We start from the raw sequence: 21,610 nt of genomic DNA, 5'->3' as shown, positions 1-21,610 counted from the left end.
ACTCTGGAACACCTTGCCGTTGCACATCAGACAGGCCCCCTCATCTTCAAATCCTCCCTTAAAAACTCATTTTTAATCTTTGGCTTTCGACACTGGCTGAGACATTGCTCCTGTTCTTAGTGCTTTTAATGTCTTTTAATTTTTACTGTTTTTTAGTCCTTCGTTTTACGGTTTTTAATGGTTTGTAATAACTTTTTGTCCATGAGTTCTCATGTACAGCACTTTGTGGCAACTGCGGTTGTTTAAAGTGGTTTATAAATAAAGTTATTATTATTATTATTATAGTAACAAACCTTTTACTGCTTGATGTTGAGTTGGTGGCTGAGTTTGTTGGGACTTTAGGAAGCATCTTTATTTAACCTTAGTTGACCGGGTGAGAACATCTTGCAATGAAATTTCTCCTGTTATACAGTGCCCTTCATAATGTTTGGGACAAAGACCCATCATTTATTTATTTGCCTCTGTACTCCACAATTTGAGATTTGTAATTTAAAAAATCACATGTGGTTAAAGTGCACATTGTCAGATTTTAATAAAGGGATTTTTTTATACATTTTGGTTTCACCATGTAGAAATTACAGCTGTGTTTATACATAGTTCCCCCATTTCAGGGCACCATAATGTTTGGGACACATGGCTTCACAGGCGTTTGTAATTGCTCAGGTGTGTTTAATTGCCTCCTTAATGCAGGTATAAGAGAGCTCTCAGCACCTAGTCTTTCCATCACCCTTGGAAACATTTATTGCTGTTTACAGGCATGATATTCTTCCGATTTAAATCGGAATCCCGATTTTTTTTTTCCTTTCCTAACAATGAATCAGATTTTTCACATTTTTGTGCCCGATTTTGATACAGTTTAGTTGGCAAGATCGTAAAATAAAAGGTGAGGGAAGGAGAGTCAGTGGAGGTACCGGTCTGGAGGCGGGCAAGCTTGTGATTCATGATGGAAGTCAGCAAGGTCAGCCAATAGCAGGGGGGGGGGGGGGGACATGCGGGACGCCGTGGGCGGAGGGAACACAACGACGCTCTTTGGCTGCTGTCGAGATCAGCCCAGCGGCGCCGTGTGAGCTGCGACGGTGCCCATTTGTGGGAGGGAACAGGAGCGCAAGCGGGTGAGACGCAGGGCCACGAACTAGAGCGCGTGCTCGGGGTGACTGGGACGCCCAGGCAGCTAAGACAGGGGTGATGGCTGCGGGGCATTGATCCCCTCCCCCTCCTCTTGTGGGGAAAATAAATGAATTAACACAACAGTATTTTGTGTTTCCTATATGGAGCTGCGACTGGAAAGTGAATGGTATTGGCGATGATAGTGGGGGTTAGAGAGATGTGGGGCCCTACCTCCCAGGCAGCGGCGACTCCCTCCCCTTTCTGGTGATTTTCTGTTTATTTTTATTTTCATTGTTATTGGCAGAGGTTTTTAGTTTTCTACCTTCTTGGCGTTGTAGATGTGACATCAGTGTATTGACAGTTAACTGTGCCTTGCAGTATTGCGCATAATTATTCCTTGAGATGGTACCTTTCTATGGTGATGTGTAGGTTTTACTTTTGTGTTATTTTGACATCTCTACAAATAGCTCATTTAGAAATTCAGGTAACATTTTTTGTAAAGATTTCTTAGCTGTATGAAGTCAATTATTTTATGAAATATTTATCTTTTGGGGGTTATTTTACCGGTTATGTGTTAGAAAAATTCGAAGTTTCTGTAATGTAAACTACCAGCAGAAAGCTTAGGAATTACTTTCAATTTATTGAAAATGCAGGAGCCCCCTGAACTCCAGCTGCCCCGGACCCCGCCAGGGGCCTAGCCGACCTCTAGGACACCCGGCCAATACTTCCTACTTTCTTTTCTGGAGGTGAATATCATGCCTGTGTTTATCAACATGAGGACCAAAGTTGTGCCAATGAAAGTCAAAGAAGCCATTATGAGACTGAGAAACAAGAATACATCTGTTAGAGACATCAGCCAAACCTTAAGCTTACCAAAATCAACTGTTTGGAACATCATTAAGAACAAAGAGAGCACTGGTGAGCTTACTAATCGCAAAAGGACTGGCAGGCCAAGGAAGACCTCCACAGCTGATGACAGAATAATTCTCTCTATAATAAAGAAAAATCCCCAAACACCATTCCGACAGATCGGAAACACTCTTCAGGAGTCAGGTGTGGATTTGTCAATGACCACTGTCCACAGAAGACTTCATGAACAGAAATACAGAGGCTACACTGCAAGATGCAAACCACTGGTTAGTCGCATAAATAGGATGGTTGGGTTACAGTTTGCCAAGAAGTACTTAAAAAAGCAACCACAGTTCTGGAAAAAGGTCTTGTGGACAGATGAGATGAAGATTAACATATCAGAGTGATGGCAAGAGCAATGTATGAAGGAGAGAAGGAACTGCCCAAGATCCAAAGCATATCACCTCATCTGTGAAACACAGTGGTGGGGGTGTTATGGACTGGGCATGTATGGCTGCTGAAGGTACTGGCTCACTTATTTTCATTGATGATACAACTGCTGATGGCAGTAGCATAATGAATTCTGAAGTGTGTAGACACATCCTATCTGCTCAAGTTCAAACAAATGCCTCAAAACACATTGGCCGGCATTTCATTCTACAGCAAGACAATGATCCCATACATACTGCTAAAGCAACAATGGAGTTTTTCAAAGCTAAAAAATTGTCAATTCTTGAGTGGCCAATTCAATCACCCGATCTGAACGCAATTGAGCAAGCTTTTTATATGCTGAAGTGAAAACTGAAGGGGACTAGCTCCCAAAACAAGCATAAGCTAACGATGGCTGCAATACAGGCCTGGCAGAGCATCACCAGAGAAGACACCCAGCAACTGGTGATGTCCATGAATTGCAGACTTCAAGCAGTCATTGCATGCAAAGGATATGCACAAAATACTAAACATGACTACTTTCATTTACATGACATTGATGTGTCCAAAACATCATGGTGCCCTGAAATGGGGAGACTATGTATAAACACTGCTGTAATTTCTACATGGTGAAATCAAAATGTATAAAAATGGCCTTTATTAAATCTGTCAATGTGCACTTTAACCACCTGTGATTTTTTTTTTTCCTATTGCAAATCTCAAATTGTGGAGTACAGAGGCAAATAAATAAATGATGGGTCTTTGTCCCAAACATTATGGAGGGCACTGTAGGATGTCCATAATGAGATGTATTTGGAAAGGGATTTGGATTTTAGCATGCCTTCTATATTATTCCAAGAACATTTCATGCAAATAATGTCCTGCATAATTCTGCCAGGAGTAAATATTTCTCAAACCATTATTGAACATTAACGAGAGCAGATGAGTGTTGCGTGGGTTTTGCTTTAGGAGCATTGATAATGGGAACAAGGAATGCTGAGCATTCTAGAAAAGAGGTGCATAAATTATTTAGTGTCATTATTTTCTAATTAAATCTCATTTTATTGTGGCATTTTTCCCTTAAGTGTCCATGCTGCATATTTGCTCCCGTTGTATAGAATAATTTATTTATCTTCCACCCTCTGTTCATCCATTTAATTCCAGATATTGAGTGATTGCCTTTTATTTAACTTGTCCTTTGCAATTTTGGATGTCGATTTTTAATTCTAAAATTTCATTTTATTCAAAGTGCTGAGAAATGGTGCTTGGGAAATTGTCCATTGGGCAAAGGTATGAAATGTTGTTTTATTTTAATCAAATAAAGCAAAGCCATTTTAAGTTAACAGACATTTATTACCATTGTAGAACGTGAGGGATTGTGCTGATCATTTGTCTCCTTGCAGTGCATGCTCCGTTTTGAACTGGTAAATAATGGTGTGAGTAATAAGGCTGGAGACTTGCCCAGGTGTCTGAGGAATAGTAATGTAGTGAGCTGTATCAAATTTGTATCCATGTTGTGCTCTCTAAAATCGTTGTTAGAATAGGGCAGAAAATAAATCTATTATTGGCCTTCCTCTAACTCGCCCAACTGGAACTCATGAAACTGAAATATAATGTGTGAGCTGTGTGGAGCAAAGAACACATCTCTCATCTTGGTGTTTCCATAGAAACCCTGCAAATCACATCAATAGACATCTGTCACTTTCTGTCTTGCTTTGGAGTTATTATTACAATAGACAATAGGTGCAGGAGTAGGCCATTCGGCCCTTCGAGCCAGCACCGCCATTCAATGTGATCATGGCTGATCATTCCCAATCAGCACCCCGTTCCTGCCTCTTCCCCATATCCCCTGATTCCGCTATTTTTAAGAGCCCTATCTAGCTCTCTCTTGTAAGCATCCAGGGAACCTGCCTCCACCGCCCTCTGAGACAGAGAATTACACAGACTCACCACTCTCTGTGAGAAAAAGTGTTTCCTCGTCTCCGTTCTAAATGGCTTACTCCTTATTCTTAAACTGTGGCCCCTGGTTCTGGACTCCCCCAACATCGGGAACATGTTTCCTGCCTCTAGCGTGTCCAAGCCCTTAACAATCTTATATGTTTCAATGGGATACCCTATCATCCTTCTAAACTCCAGAGTGTACAAGCCCAGCTGCTCCATTCTCTCTAGAATTTAGGAGATTGAGAGGGGATCTTATAGAAACTTATAAAATTCTTAAGGGGTTGGACAGGCTAGATGCAGGAAGATTGCTCCCGATGTTGGGGAAGTCCAGGACAAGGGGTCACAGCTTAAGGATAAGGGGGAAATCCTTTAAAACCGAGATGAGAAGAACTTTTTTCACACAGAGAGTGGTGAATCTCTGGAACTCTCTGCCACAGAGGGTAGTCGAGGCCAGTTCATTGGCTATATTTAAGAGGGAGTTAGATGTGGCCCTTGTGGCTAAGGGGATCAGAGGGTATGGAGAGAAGGCAGGTACGGGATACTGAGTTGGATGATCAGCCATGATCATATTGGATGGCGGTGCAGGCTCGAAGGGCCGAATGGCCTACTCCTGCACCTAATTTCTATGTCTATGTTTCTATTCTCTCAGCAAATGTCCATTTTCCAAGTTACATCTTTAAAAAATTCCAGAAGATTAGTCAAGCATGATTTCCTCTTCGTAAATCCTTGCTGACTCGATCGATCCTGTTACTGCTATTCAAATGTTCGGCTTTCTCATCTTTTATAATTGACTCCAGCATCTTCCCCACCACCGATGTCAGGCTAACTGGTCTATAATTCCCTGTTTTCTCTCTCCCGCCTTTCTTAAAAAGTGGGATAACATTAGCTACCCTCCAATCCACAGGAACTGATCCTGAGCCTATAGAGCATTGGAAAATTATCACCAATGCATCCACGATTTCTAGAGCCGCTTCCTTACGTAGCCTGGGATGCAGACCATCAGGACCTGGGGATTTATCAGCCTTCAGTCCCATCAGTCTATCCAACACCATTTCCTGCCTAATGTGGATTTCCCTCAGTTCCTCCGTCACCCCAGATCCTCTGGCCACTACTATATCAGGAAGATTGTTTGTGTCCTCCTTAGTGAAGACAGATCCAAAGTACCTGTTCAACTCATCTGCCATTTCCTTGTTCCCCATAATAAATTCACCTTTTTCAGTCTTCAAGGGTCCAACTTTGGTCTTAACTATTTTTGTCCCTTTTGTACAGGTCACCTCTACCCAAGAAGAGATCCCAGTGGTCTATAAATCTAAATCCTTGCTCCCTGCTCCAGCCCCTCAGCCACACATTCTGATCCTCCATCTCCCTGTTGCTGTCCTCACTAGCATGAGGTACTGGAAGCAATCCAGAGATAATCACCGGCATCTTAGTCTTCTTCCCAGCTCTATGAAGTCATGTTGTAGAACCTCCTTCCTCTTCTTCCCGATGTCGTTTGTGCCTACGTGCACAACTACTACTACTAATTATTGAAGGTAACGTAACTAATTAGGAATCATTAGTATTGAGTAAATATAGTCTCTTGAGGATTAATTTGCATGGAAATACAAATCATATTTTGAGATTTTACTGAGAAGTACATTAGTACTTTGTGCTAAAAATTAAACCTTGCAATGATTGCATCAAAACCACAGCTAGGGAATTCTCATCAACTAGGAATAAGAACTCGCCCATTTAAGATAACAAGTAAACTTTGGGTTGTAAATATTTGGACCTCGACGCTAAGGAAAATATATTTCTCCTAAAACAGATCAGTCATAATCTTATTGAAGATAATGAGCATTCAGTTTTCTAGTACTTCTTCTTAGATGGGTAAAGAAGACTTGGTTACTGAGCCAAGAACTTCATGACACATTGTTCTTTGATTAGTGATATGTAAAGTATGCTACTCTATTGGTTTGACAGAACAGATAACATTGTTCGAAAGTTGCAAGTGAAGGATTTAGATACATTTTCTGCTTTATTTATAAAACCGGTTAGGTTCCTTACTTATCTTTAAATTGCTTTTCCTGTAATTTGGACAAATCCCTGGAAGAGCTATTAATACAATTAATTGGATTTAATGTTATCTGCTGTAATGGAAATGCTGCTTTTTTGAGGTAAAAAGGCATTAAATTCAAAAATACACTTAAGGATTTGCCATGCTTTCCACAAATGCCACATACTATGTATGTTTGAGTATGATGAGGATTTCCCACTTATTTATATTTGTTCAGCATATATTAGAAAAAATATATATTTATATATCTGTGCAAGACTCCAGCTTTATTGATATCTTTTGGGATCAGCCACAAATGTTCTAAGACAGCACATTTCAATATATCATGATTTAGATTCAAATACGGTTTAAAGATATGTTTAATGGGGAGATCTAAAATATTCCAATGATCTGCAGACTATCATTAAATTAAATGCTTTAGATTTCAGATTTATGTTTCTATATTGATAAATGTTGCTACTAAAGTTGCAATGCAGTACACGACTTTACAATTAAATTTTGATGTTCGTTCTACATATACAATGTCTTAACAGTTTTGATGGTTGGGCTCTCACGGGGTAGAGGCCATTTGGATTATCAATCTTTGTTGGCTCAATGTAGGCGAAATTCAACTAACCGTATTTCCTCTTCCCATAGCCCTGCAGTTCTGATTTAAAAAAACATTATTAACAGGTTGCCAGACCTGCTGAATGTTTCCAATTTTATTTTTGTGTCCTTTTATTTCTTGTTTGAGTAGGCATCGTAGGATTTCTGAATGCAGCTAATCTCTTATGTAATTTATATGTTGTTATCCCATAAAAATAACACAAGATGAATCTATTCCCAATAAACTCTTCAATTCTTCGATCTATTAAATAGAAAAGGACCAGAAGGGTACATGTTAAAATCATAAAATCATAATTTATATAAATTTATTAGAGGGAATATAGATAGACTTTTATATCCAGGCAGTATAATAAAATAAAGCATTTTAAAATGCAAATAATAACTTCTAATTTGATAACACAGTTGTTGAATTTTGTGGGGAAAAAAATCTCAAGCCTCATATCTTTAAAGTACTCAAGAAATGTATTTAAACCTACATTTTAAGCTTCAGAAATCCTTTTTTAAGTTATAAAGGTTATCGATATTCAAAGACAACTTGGTTGGCAAAATAGTGAACCAAAAGTCATACCAAATGGAGTACACATTTTTAATATGGTACTAGACTAAGTGGGACCCGTTGGATCCCGTCCCCTCAAGGCGGGAGGGGAGCGGCCTGCGGCATCACACACTAACCCTTAAGGGGGGGGGGGGGGGGTAAAGGGAGGGGGTGGTGAGGGGGGAAAGGGGGGGGAGGGGAGGGCGAAAGAGAGTAGAGGGGAGAGGGGAGGGTGGGGGGGGGGGGGGGGGGAGGGAGGTATATTCACATATTTTTTAAGATACATAAACGCCCAAATATATTTAATTGTTTTTCCTACATGGAAACAGTAATAAACCCAGCTAACTTAATATTTTGGATTACATTACAAACTCGCTATAAACTAAACTCTGTCTCGACCATGTTCAGTCTTGATACAAATAATCCCAATGGATCATTTCACCGATAGAGTTTACTAGACTAAGTGGGATCTGTTGGGTCCCAGTCACACGGGAGGCCAGGTCCCCCCCAACGCAACCCATTCCACAACGCTCACGTGTTCCGCCAACGCAACCCGTTATGAGAAAACTAAAACTGAAGTCATCTATATATTACTAAAACACTCATCTTGACCACTTCCTATCTGCGTTGTAATTAAATTTGCGCAAAAACGATCCCCCATAGCGCTACGATTTTTCACTACCTTACTCGCCATTCTCCACTGCTGAAAGCGCTATGGGGGATCGTTTTTGCGCAAATTTAATTACAACACAGACAGGAAGTGGTCAAGATGAGTGTTTTAGTAATATATAGATGACTTTGGTTTTAGTTTTCTAATTTTTGTGTTCAAATATCTCCAATGATTTTCCTCTCCTGATAGAAACATAGAAATATAGAAAGATAGATGCAGGAGTAGGTCATTCGACCCATTGGGCGAGCACCCCATTTCAATATGATCATGGCTGATCATTCAAAATCCGTAACCCGTTCCTGCTTCTCTCCCCATATCCCTTGATTCCATTAGCCCTGAGAGCTAAATCTAATTCTCTCTTGAAAACATCCAGTGAATTGACCACTACTGCCTTCTGTGGCAGAGAATTCCACAGATTCACAACTCCGATAGATTTTATGCATACCTAAACTTACATTGGATGCTAAAATTGTTCCTTTATGAAATCATAACACATGATATTTAGAACGAACTGTAACTAGGATGGTGGCGACTTGAATCATAGATAATTGGAATGTCATCAGGATTCCACTGCAAAGTATATATCTCACGTTTTGGAAATATTCACGAGTAATATGAATTTATGCTGCAAGTAATGCTTAATGTAGTAAAATGACAGCCCATTCCAGATGATAAATTTTATTTATAGAGACATATAAAAAATGTACTCAGGCACAGGTTTCAGACTAAATGGATGTTCAACCAAAAGAACAGGAGATCAATTATAGAAACATAGAAACAGGTGCAGGAGTAGGCCATTCGAGCCAGCACCACCATTCAATATGAGCATGGCTGATCATCTAAAATCAGCACCCCGTTCCTGCTTTTTCCCCATATCCCTTGATTCCTTTAGCCCAAAGAGCTCTATCTAACTCTCTCTTGATAACATCCAGTGAATTGAATTCCACTGCCTTCTGTGGCAGAGAATTCCACAGATTCACAACTCTCTGGGTGTGTTACGACTCCCGAATGCAAGTACTTCAGAGCCGCGTAACACAAGTCAAAAACCAGGTTCAAGTTCAAAAACAGTTTTAATTATTCCTTGGAACACAAAACCCAAACCTGATTTTAAACAACCCAGTCAGGGATATGGATAAACTGACAAACAATTTAACAATGCTCCAGCCAGCCACGCAATGGGCCGTCGAACCGGAGACTCCAAAACCTGCCCAAAGAGATACAACCCTGAAACCAAAATACACGAAAACTCTAAGGTCAGCCCTTATCCGTCCCAATTCAATATCTGTTAACAAGGAATGGTGAAAGTACACAAAGTTCTATGCCATGTGGTCAGGCTTTCCTCGGCCCACACCAGCAGTCTGCTCATCAGTCAGGGTCGACGAAGAAGAGAGAGAATCCTGGGAAGCTCTGGTATTTATACTTCAGATGAGTCACCCGTCACCTGACGCAGCTTGGCCAATCGGGTACAGGAGCCTTTAACCCCTCGATTCCAGACTCACAGCCACGAGGCCTGCACTTGGGAGAGAAACAGAGAAAGGTAAGTACATAGCATTCACCAGGAGGGGGAAGCGCCTAACAGGATGAAAAGGTTTTTCTTCATCTCAGTCCTAAATGGCCTACCCCTTATTCTTAAACTGTGACCCCTGGCTCTGGACTCCACTAACAATTTTTTTCCTGCACCTAGCCTGTCCAATACCAGTGAATTAAAGCCCAGTCAACCCATTCTTTCATCATATGTCAGTACCGCCATCCCGGGAATTAACCTGGTGAACTTATGCTGCACTCCCTCAATAGCAATAATGTCCTTCCTCAAATTAGGAGACCCAAATTGCACACAATACTCCAGGTGCGGTCTCGCCAGGACCCTGTACGACTGCAGTAGGACCTAAACTCAAATCCTCTAGCAATGAAAGCCAACATGCATTAGCTTTCTTCACTGCCTGCTGTACCTGCATGCTTACTTTCAGCGACTGATGTACAAGCACACCCAGCTCTCATTGCGCCTCCCCTTTTCCTAATCTGACACCATTCAGATAATAATCTGCCTTCCTGTTCTTGCCACCAAAGTGGACAATCTCACATTTATCCTCATTATACTGCATCTGCCATGCATCTGCCCTCTCACCCAACCTATCCTAGTCACCCTGTTGCCTTATAGCATCCTCCTCGCAGCTCACACTGCCACCCAGCTTTTTGTCATCCGCAAACTTGGAGATGTCACATTTAATTCCCTCGTCTAAATCGTTAATATATATTGTAAATAACTGGGGTCCCAGCACGGAGCCTTGCGGCACCCCACTAGTCACTGCCTGCCGTCTGAAAAGGACCTGTTAATTTCTACTCTTTGCTTCCTGTCTGCCAACCAGTTCTCTATCCACGTCAATACCCTACCCCCAATACCATGTGCTCTAATTTTGCACACTAATCTCTTGTGTAGGACCTTGTCAAAGACTTTTTGAAAGTCCAGATATACCACATCCACTGGCTCTCCCTTATCCATTCTACTTGTTACATCCTCAAAAAATTCCAGCTGAATAGTCAAGCTCAATAAATTCCAGAAAATTAGTTGTTATAAGAAATGGTTTTGAGGTGGAGCATGGACAGAATTCCAGAGTACAAAAACCTAAACGCACAATAATGATGGGTGGAATGAAATGAACAATGGATATTTAACTTGCTGTGCTTAGTGGTTTTGGTAAGAAAATAATTTGTCTCAGATTTCCAGCAACTATTGTATCAACGCCATTGTCCCGCTGAATCGTTGCATTTCTGGATGTAGATCAACTCCACCTTGCGTTCACCAGCTATTTAATTATTTATACATTTAGAAAATAGGTGCAGGAGTAGGCCATTTGACCCTTTGAGCCATTCAATATGATCATGGCAGATCATCCAAAATCAGTACTCCGTTTCTGCTTTCTCCCCATATCTCTTGATTCCATTAGCCCAAAGAGCTATATCTAACTCTCTCTTGAAAACATACAGTGAATTGACCTCCACTGCCTTCAGTGGCAGAGATTTCCATAGATTCACAATTCTTTGGGTGAAAATGTTTTTCCTCATCTCAGTCCTAAATGGCCTACCCCTTATTCTTAAACTGTGATCCCTAGTTCTGGACTCCCCCAACATCGGGATCATTTTAGATGAATCTTTATCCCCTCTATCACCTACTTCCAATCCTTCCGTCTAGGTCACATCAGGATGAGGTATTCAGGCATCGGAGATGTCCTCATTCTTTAGGAAACGGGGGTTCCCATCTTCTATTATCTCACTAGGGACTCCTCGATATTCCGCAGCTCTGCTCTTGCTCCCCCTCCCCCCATTCGTAACAAGGGCAGAGTCACCCTTTTCCTCACCTTCCACCCCATCAGCCGTCGTATACAGCATATAATCATTCCTCCAACATTTTTGCCACTTCCAACGGGATCCCATCTTCCCATCTCCACCCCTTTCAACTTTCTGCAGAGATCGTTCCCTCCGCAACTCCCTGGTCAACTCGTCCCTTCCCCCCGAAACCACCCCCCCCCAGGTACTTTCCCCTGCAATCGCAGGAGATGCAACACTTGTCCCTTTAACCCCCCCCCCCCCCCCGACCATCCAAGGACCCCAACATTCTTTACAGGTGAGTCAGAGGTTCACTTGCACCTCCTCCAACCTCATCTACTGTATCTGCTGTTCCAGGTGTGAACTCCTGTCCACCGGTGAGACCAAGCGCAGGCTTGACGATCGTTCCGCTGAACACCACCATTCAGTCCACCTTAACCTACCTGATCTCCCGGTTGCTCAGCACTTTAACCCCCTTCCATTCCCAATCTGACCTTTCTGTCCTGGGCCTCCTCCATTGTCAGAGTCCAGCTCAAATGAAAGGAACAGCACCTCATATTTCACTTGGGTAGCTTACACCCCAGCGGTATGAACATTGGCTTCCCTAACTTCAAATAGCCCTTGCTTACTAACCAGTCTTAATGTCTCCTACTACATTCTATCTCTGTCCCGCCCACTCCCCTGACATCAGTCTGAAGAAGGGTCTTGACCCGAAACGTCACCTATTCCTCCTCAACAGAGATGCTGCCTGACCCGCTGAGTGGCTCCAGCATTTGTGTCTATTTTCAATTTAAACCAGCATCTGCAGTTCTTTCCTACACCGTTATCTCTCCATGTCAATACCCTACCCTCAATGACATGTTCAAAGGCTTTTTGAAAGTCCAGATGCACCCCATCCACTGGCTCTCCCTTATCCATTTTACTTGTTACATCCTCAAAAATTTCCAGATGAGTCTAGCATGATTTTGATAAGAAACCATGTTCATCTATTATTTTGAAAAGGTCAACTCAGGCAAATGTACTTACAGACCTTGCCTTGGCAGTCTGCTACAGAAAGTGGCAATTGTGGAGGAAGTGTTTGGGTTGGGGTGGAGGTGGGGGTATGGTGTGATGAATGACAATCTGTGGAGAAGCCAGAGGTTTTGTCGGGCAAATAATTTGGGGTAGGAGGGGAAATGAAGAGCTGAATGCAGAGAAGATCAGAGGGATGACTGTGCGGGGTTTGGGGGCTTGGGGGCTTGATGATATATGTGGAAAGCAAATTACAGGCATTGGGAAGGGATTGAAGAAGCGATTCATCAATGAGGGTGAAAATTCCCAGAGGGTTTGTACCGTTGAGGAGTTGGCTCTCCAACTGCACCCAGGGGGAATCAACTCAGTCACAAATGACCAAAACAGGCCTCAAGCACATATCAATATCTCCCATGTCTGTTTAAGATGCATACCATGTTGATTAAGTGACATCAAATGAGTAATACATGCGAACATTGCGTGGGGCTGCTGCCCTGTGCATGCAATGTTTGCATGTATTGCTCAGTTGATGTCACTTAATCAACATTTTACTGCATTTACAAGGCCTGCAAATGGTACGCGCCATGAACAGGTGAGCAGGGCAGCACCCTCATATACGCATGTTGAACGCTGAATTCCACTCATGACAAACAAAGTACCTGGTTGCACTGAATAACATCTGTTTTTTGGTAAAACGCTGTTTGCTACCGAATATCACTGCAATGCAATGGAAGGCCCAGGCCATCAGATATTTATTAATGCCCAAATAAACAAAAGTTCTTTAAATTTACTCTTCCAACATTTTGTTGGCATAATTAGTTCAAAAATGTGGTCTGTGTGTCAGAATATTTCAGATCTCCTCCGTTAGCATATCCTAAATCTGAAATTGTGAGAATGGAGTCCAAGACAAGCATTATGAATTAATGTATAACTTAACACCTTAATCACAGTTTGCAGCATTCAAAATTTATAAGTGTTAACCATTTAATAGTTTCTTTCTTGCAGGTACAGGTTGGCGATATAGTTAAAATAAATTGCACAGAATACATACTTGCTGATACTGTACTACTGTCATCAAGGTAGAGATGCCTGCTGATCCTTGTGGGGAAGGTGGCCCCTCTACCTCTTGCACTGTTCCAGTGCTACTCCAAGAAAATAGATTTCTTGCAAAATAGAACTGGACTATGCATTTATCTTTATTGCTTCTTGGATGTCATAAACTGGGCTTGGCTAATTATGATAAAGTTCTAGATACCACACTTTCAAAAGGATGTCAAAATCTTGGAAATGTAGAAAATGTTTACCATGTTTCAATGGGGTTGAGAGACTATAATAATGTTCAGAGATGTGAAAAAAAAACTTTGATTGTACCTCATAGACCACCTGGAAAAAGTGAAGGAGAGATTTAACGTGTTCAGAATCATGAAGGGTTTTGGTTAAGAGTAAATAAATCAAAATAGTTTCTAATGACAGCTGGATGTTTCATTTGGAGGGGGTTTCAGCAGCCAGAGGGTATGGCTTTAAGATCATTTGAAAATGATATGGAAAATAAATTGAGTTTTTTTTAATATAGTGAGCTTTTACCAGCTGGAATTTAGATCCAAAAGGAAATGGAAACAGAAGCAAAATAACTCTTGCGAATAGGGCAACTATTAAAGGAAATTATGAGGGAATCATGAAGAGTTCTAACTGGTGGCACAGTAATGCAGCAGTTAGTGTAGCTGCCTTGCAGTTGCTGTGACCTGGGTTGGTTCCTGGTGTCCAGTGATGCCTGCATGGAATTTGCACTTTCTGTGACTGCCTGGGATTTCACCCACTGCTCAATTTTCAGCTACATTGACTGGCATTCTCGTGATGGACTACTAGCAGTATTCCACAGTAAAACAAATCCTGCAAACTGAATAATCTGCTGGTCATTTCAGTCCCATAGACAATGTTTCCAATCGATTCTTACAGCAAACATGACTCTGCAAATACTGCAACCACAGTTATACCACCTCCAAACTGGCTTCTGTCCTGCACCCAATAGATTCCTACCATGATACTTCCTGCAAATTTGTGTTCTCTATAGTCATAGCTTCAGGCAGACATTTCAACCCAGCAGACTAATTTGCCTCCATTTGTTCTTGCTATACATTGGCTAAAAGTAAATTGATGCTTGGGCAGATTGCTACAGATTACATTTAGAGATCGACGTCTGTTTCATTTATTTAAAAGACTTTTGGAATAAATAGATTTTGGAAGCGGAGACAGTTCTTCAAATTTTGTTTACAATATGCCGCCACAATTTTAATTTAATTTTTGTGTTGTGGACATTGTTTTAGATTTAAGAATTACCATTACCATGAAAGGAATTTTCTGAAGATGTAATTATATACCGTCAAAAATGCCTAAATTTTAATGGAAGCTGGGTTTCTGAATATTAAATTCAAATTACATTTAAGCACGAATTTTAAAAATTGATATTTCAAAATGCAACTTCGACATTTTTTTGCAGAGCCATTTTCTTGGAGACAATTTATTTGAAACTTTTTTAAATGTTTTGTTTTACAAATCCATTTTTTGCTCGTCAAAAGGCAAAGATTCAGTGAAATTTCATTCAATATGTGTACATGGAAATTAATATGCATTTATTTTAGAGCACTTTGGTTCTATTACAATGCGCAAGTATGTTAAATGCTCTTTTAAATTACAGGCAAAAGAGTAGTTTTATTGTTACTATAGCGCAGTTTGAGTGAAAACTAGAATTGTCTAGATCCAACTTGAGTGAGATAAAGTGTTGACTTTCTTTTAAACCATCTAATTTTTTTAATTTATGTGGATCTTTATTTACTGATTATTGAGTATTATTAATTTTAGGACTAGTTTATAAAGATTATTTTTTCTTGATTATTGTTTGAAATGAAAGATATTTTGATCTTCAATTTGTTCTGACTGATCTTTAATTTGTTCTGGATTAATTTGTTCTGCCTGGGCATTGGGCTTTACAAACAAAAAACTAGATGGGAGACGCATTATTTTTTCCTATGTTCAAAATTATGGGAAAATAATGTTTTCTATTTTATTCATGTTGTGGGCAAATACTTCTGAACACAACATTTTATATAACCAAAGGGTAATGTTTGAAGTCGAATGATTACATCTGACGTGAATAAAATGGATTTTGGATATTGCAAATAAATTTTAATTGTTTTTTTAATTCTCTGTATAACCAATCAATTTTCTTTTTGCCTTTTTCTCCATGTTTTCCATCATTACCTTATCCCTCCACATTATTGTGTGTATGTGCGTGTTTGTGTATGTGTGTGTACCCTAACCCTCTATCTGCTGGGATTAATATAGGTGGCAGTAGGGGGAGATTGTGAAGGTGACCAATGGGGAGCATCTCCCAGCTGACCTCGTCATTCTATCATCAAGGTCAGATTGAATTTGAGGAATGTAATACTGCAGCAGTGGGTCCTCAAAAGCAGCACCCAAAAAGACAAATTGTGGGTCTCTAATGTACCTTTGGGATTCTGCATCAGATTCCTGATTTAAATTTGATCTGGGGCAGAAACTACAAGGATTAAAAAAAAAACATTCAAAGTCTTTGTCAAACTCCTCCTTAATGCAGTGTCGCTTCCCTATTCACTGAACCGATTCTGTGAAGGTTTGCCTGCTAGCTATCTTCTGTACCAAAAAGGGAATGTATCTTCAGTCCGTCCTGCTGGATAGCACCTGGCTTCGGAGATAATGCATGGTGGTACTTGTAAGGCTAATAAAGTCATACAGGATGGAAGCACCTTTCCATTCCAACCACATTGGCATACTGGGCTAGTCCCTTTTACCTGCATTTAGCTCGTGGCCCTTACTGTCCATGTATCAGCTTCTATAGGTTTCTCTGACATCTCATTCCAGATATGGACTACCCTCTGAGAGTAAAACAAAAGCCCTCAAAGTTCTCTTAAATCTCTCCCACTCACCTCAGATTTACGCCTTCTAGTTTTAGGATCTTCTACATTGGGGGGGGGGGGGGGAGTAGAAAAGACAATCAGCATTCACTTAATCTGTGCCCCTCATAATCTAGTACTCCTCAATAAGATCACCCATCCTCCTATACTCCAAAGAAAAAATCCCACCCGATCCAACCTCTCCCTATAAGTCATGCCCAGATAACATCCTGCCCTGGTGACTCTCCTTAATTGTTCCATGATCTCGCATAGCAGCACATTTGGAATTGCAATTCTCAACATTATAGTGTCCTGTAATGTTAATTCATTATAAAGTCACATAGTCTATTGCCCTTCATTGATGCTGAATCAGTAGATGAAGTTTTCGAACTCCAGTTTTAACAAAGAATGACAGATATTGTGCTTAAATACTTTGAAGCTGAATTGTTCATAATTGATACTTATTCATTATGCTCAATAGCAGCCTATTTTTTTTTAACAATAAAGATGCACAGAGACATTTTTGTTATAGTTAAATGCACAGGAAGACATACATAGAGTAGTTAATGGACTTTAAATCATAATTTCCTGAACATCTCACTGTGCAAATACACAGTTGAAATTGTGGCTTTTTGTACAAAATTCAGCTGTTTACACATCCTTTTAATCAAAACAATTATATTGAGACTGCTTAAGGTTTAACATTTATAGAGGAAGCAAAACTGTATTTTTCAAAGATAGAATTTTTAATTAACAATTGGAATGTGTAAAGTGCTCTGTTTAATATGTTTTTTCTCTTGGTGGGTTTACAAGCTTACTGGAGGACTCACTGCTTTTCTGACTGTTATCTTTTGCATGTCCTTGAATTTATATCTACTCTGTTTTTATATAATGTGACAAACTGCATGTTGCTGTAGCAAACTTAATGACAATATTGCAATTACACTTCCAGTGTTCTAATGTAATCTGGGTTCTTGTTGTGGTGTCCATTTTTGTGACGCATTGTGAACTGTTGTTTAGCCTTGCTGCCATGTTCCTGAGGCTTTATGAAATTTATTTCTAATTCTTTTACCTCTATAATTTTGCCTCTGGATAATGCTTCCATAGTCCCACTCCTGCCTCTTGGTAAATCCTTTCTAGCACACTGTAACAAGCATGAGCTATATCCTTGTAGCAGAATGCTCAAGTTCCCAGAGCACATCTTCCTGTACAATCATGGAATTGATACCTTGATAGTAATTGGACTTTTATCAAATTAAGTAATTGCATTTATTTTCCTTTCACTTTAAGTAGCAGTGGATGTAAAACTGCAAGATGTGTTTTAAGGAATAGGTGCTAAATGTTTTGAAGTGTTTTGGCATGTGCAGTGTAATTTTTTGTCATCTTTAATGTGTTCACCCAACCTTTTATATAACCATTACTGGTATTTTGCACAGACAATGCCTAAAGTCAGGCATTTACCCAAAATTTGACTATATTCTCCTCATAAATTAGGTAGCTTTTAATTACTCAATTAAATACACCTCGCTACGCAAACAAACATCTGATTTGTAGACAATCGAGTTAAACAGTTGAATAACTTGTCTTAAAAATCCTTAAAGTCACAAAACTTAAATTTCTAACAGCAAAATACTATTAAAGAAATGAATGAGTGCACCGTGAATACGCAATCAAAAGTTCAAAAATATTCAACTTTATCAAGTCACTGCAACTTTAAATGAATCGGGATGCAGCAGTTTATATTGGTTAACCATGAGTTTGGTGAGAACTAAAGATGCATTTTTATTGAAAAATGCTTCAATGACTTGTGAATGCTGGAATTTTGTTATTGAAAGCTTTTGGGATTGCAAATTTTTAAAGTCGACATTTTAACTTTTTAAAATAAACTTCATTCTGTTTTATATCAGTGAACCACAGGCAATGTGTTACATTGAAACTTCTAATTTAGATGGAGAGACAAATCTTAAGATCCGACAGGTAGGATTCACATCCATATTGATTTACTGTATATTTAATTAAAAGTTTCAATTCACTCAATAGAATCTTAATATGGTTGACCTAAACCTAGTTGTAGAATGGTCATGCTTTTCCATAGTTTGTTGTATTGTAAAAATCAAAAGAACTTGAATAAAGCTTTGTGAATTTTGCTTATATTTGTAATAAATGCATTAACCAATAGGATTTGTGCTCTGTTAAACATAAATGATTTGTGTGCAGCCCTATCTTCTCTGGTGGATATTAACTTTCTTGACCATAAAATAATCAGAAATGCCTCGTTAGTAGAAGCAAGATTAGGCAATGAACGAGTCGGGAGAATGGCTGAGTGCTTCCACTTCTCAATAATCACTTCCTTGTCCGAGACCAGCCACTAAATCAGTATGGATTATTGGAAAAGGGCAGCTCCATCTTTTGCTCTGTGTGACATATTGCAGCCTGCTTCGGCCACATACTGCGCTTGTTTCTCACTTATCCCCGTCATGAATCCACCCAGGATGATGGATTTTTAATAGATGTCAGCAGTTTCAATAACTCTGCTCTTTCGGCCAGTGAAACAGGACATTTTAACTAACATGACTATTACCAGTGATCTCTAACTGATCCTCTTATCGAGTCCACATCACAAGAATAGAAAATGTTCAGCCAGAGCTGAACACACTGCTCGGCATCTGCATACAATGGCATCTTGTGCTTCTTGTGCATCTTATGTGTGGTGGTGGTAAGATTGGTGGAAACGTGAATGCACTTCCCTTGATGCCCTCTGAACTGATGGGACAGCCAATCTAATGATACACCACAGAAGCAGGCCCTATAGCCCTCCATGACCATTCCAGCCATCAGGTTCCATATATGTTAACCCTATCGGACCTGCACTTGGTCTGCATGCTGTTGTGCCTTGGCAATCCAAGTGCTTGTTGCTAAGGCTTTTGGTTGATCTCAAGCTACTTTCCTAGGTGCAGTGTCATCTATTGTCAAGTTTTAGAAACATAGCAAAATAGGTGCAGGAGTGGGCCATTTGGTCCTTCGAGCCAGCACCGCCATTCAATATGATCATGGCTGATCATCCCCGATCAGTACCCCGTTCCTGCTTTTTCCCCATTTCCCCATTGGTGTCATTCTTTCTGAAAATGAAGCAGACTATTTGTGACATTCAGAACTCGTACGCGCTGTCACTGTGCCATCCATTTCCACTGACTTTGGTCTGTCTCTACTAATCTCATCAAAAAAGATTATATCTGTCAAAGGTCTTCAAACTTATTAAATGGCTCTGATCGACGTGTTCATACGAACATTTTAACATTAAGAAGTATGTTAAGAAGAATGTTAAAACACAAATAAATGATATAAAATAACTATCTGCATCACCGAATAAGGTGACCATTTGTTTACTGAGGCTGAGGGCCCGGCTGTACAGTGCATTTGCACTCACTGCTTCAATACTCGGGTACTGAGCTCAATAGGGAGTCCTAGAGTTGAGAGGAAGATTAGCAGTGCCAGCATCTGATCTTCAGCTCCCTTCACATTTCTCCAGTTGCCATAGTATGTATGGAAGTCATAGACTTGCTGAGCCCCACACACCTTGGCTTCTGTTACAACCACCGCTATTGCACATCAGCTTTATTCTATACTGAATTTTATCAGCACTTTTAGCTGGCTAATTTCTAAAGGTGTGGAAGCTTTTGAATCTGCAGTTTTGTTTTGACAATGCCTAAATCAATGGCATGCATCTTTCTGAAAGTAACCCTCAAAAGTATAGAAAAAAGATTAACAGTTAATCCATTACAAAATATCATGTGGTTTTTCTCATTCCTCTCTCAAGGGTATCTCTCAGACAGCAGACATAAAAAATATTGAAAGTTTAATGAATTTTTCGGGCAAACTGGAATGCGAGAGTCCCAACCGTCACCTCTATGATTTTGTTGGCAACATTCGATTCGACGGAAAAAGGTAAATGAGTGTGAAAGGTAAAACACGGTCAAAAACAGTGACAGATTAATTACCATACAAAAATTCGGGTGAATTTTCAGGAGATGATTGTTTTCAAACTTGGTCGATGTAGAAGGAATGGATAATTTCATTGAAGAGTGTTTTAATCTTGAAGTTTGCGTGGTCTCAATTTTAATTAACTTTGGCTCTGAATGCCGAAAGCATGGTTGGAATTCAACATTAATTATTATTCCGTCATCACCATTGTTCATAGCAGAAATTGTCTTCTTTGCCAATTGACCACTGAACATTTTATAGGTTCATGGTTGATTGAATAGTTACTTCATCCCCATTTGAAATTGTTGCTCATGGTTTGTCAGGACCTGTGCATTGCAAAGAAACAGCCACCTATTAACTAGGGAAACGAACCAAACATTGGTTTCTGAAGTGAGGCATTTGCTAATCAATTTATTTCAGGCAGCATTTTTTCCGATGCATTTTTGTGGAATTGTACGCTGCAGGAGATCTTGGAATGAGCTATCTAATTAGTCCTGCTTCCTTGCTCTTTGCCTGGAGCCTTACCAGTTTTCACTTTCAAGAGATTGAAAGATTGTTTTTTATAGTTGTATTCCACCCCTGCAGTGCATTCCAGGGCACACCATGCTGAATTTAAACAAAAAAAGTCTCCTTATCTCCCAACTAATCTTTTGGGAATTATGCTAGGTACAGTGGCTTGCAAAAGTATTCATACCCCTTGAACTTTTCCACATTTTGTCACTTTACAACCACAAACGTAAATGTATTTTATTGGGATTTTATGTGATAGACCAACACAAAGTGGTGCATAATTGTGAAGTGGAAGGAAAATGATACATGGTTTTCAAATTTAAAAAAAACAAAAAAAAATGAAAAGTGTGGCGTGCAAAGGTATTCGGCCCCCCTGACTCAATACTTTGTAGAACTACCTTTCGCTGCAATTACAGCTGCAAGTCTTTTGGGGTATGTCTCTACCAGCTTTGCACATCTAGAGAGTGAAATTTTTGCCCATTCTTCTTTGCAAAATAGCTCAAGCTCAGTCAGATTGGATGGAGAGCGTCTGTGAACAGCAATTTTCAAGTCTTGCCAGAGATTCTCAATTGGATTTAGGTCTGGACTTTGACTGGGCCATTCTAACACATGAATATGCTTTGATCTAAACCATTCCATTGTAGCTCTGGCTGTATGTTTAG

The 21,610-nt window shown here is 39.9% G+C and overlaps 1 protein-coding gene across 5 annotated transcripts in view; it reads left to right on the top strand.

Moving 5' to 3' along the window:
- atp8a1 (ATPase phospholipid transporting 8A1) overlaps window positions 1–21,610 on the top strand; it is a 330,023-nt gene that overhangs the window by 95,451 nt on the left and 212,962 nt on the right. For 2 of the 5 annotated variants that reach the window (XM_033027892.1, XM_033027903.1), the window contains exons 6-9: window positions 3,635–3,675; window positions 15,871–15,945; window positions 18,365–18,434; window positions 20,275–20,402. In XM_033027892.1, coding sequence (XP_032883783.1) covers window positions 18,378–18,434; window positions 20,275–20,402 — 185 coding nt within the window. In that variant the 5' untranslated portion in view covers window positions 3,635–3,675; window positions 15,871–15,945; window positions 18,365–18,377. Of the gene's footprint in view, window positions 1–3,634; window positions 3,676–13,533; window positions 13,608–15,870; window positions 15,946–18,364; window positions 18,435–20,274; window positions 20,403–21,610 lie in introns of those variants that run through there. The other 3 variants (XM_033027886.1, XM_033027878.1, XM_033027895.1) reach the window with 2 other exon arrangements.

The sequence above is a fragment of the Amblyraja radiata genome, chromosome 1 (assembly GCF_010909765.2).
Source record: "Amblyraja radiata isolate CabotCenter1 chromosome 1, sAmbRad1.1.pri, whole genome shotgun sequence".
NCBI classification, from domain to species: domain Eukaryota; kingdom Metazoa; phylum Chordata; class Chondrichthyes; order Rajiformes; family Rajidae; genus Amblyraja; species Amblyraja radiata.
Note: the sequence above shows the minus strand (reverse complement) of the source record. Positions and strands in the feature narration are given on the sequence as shown.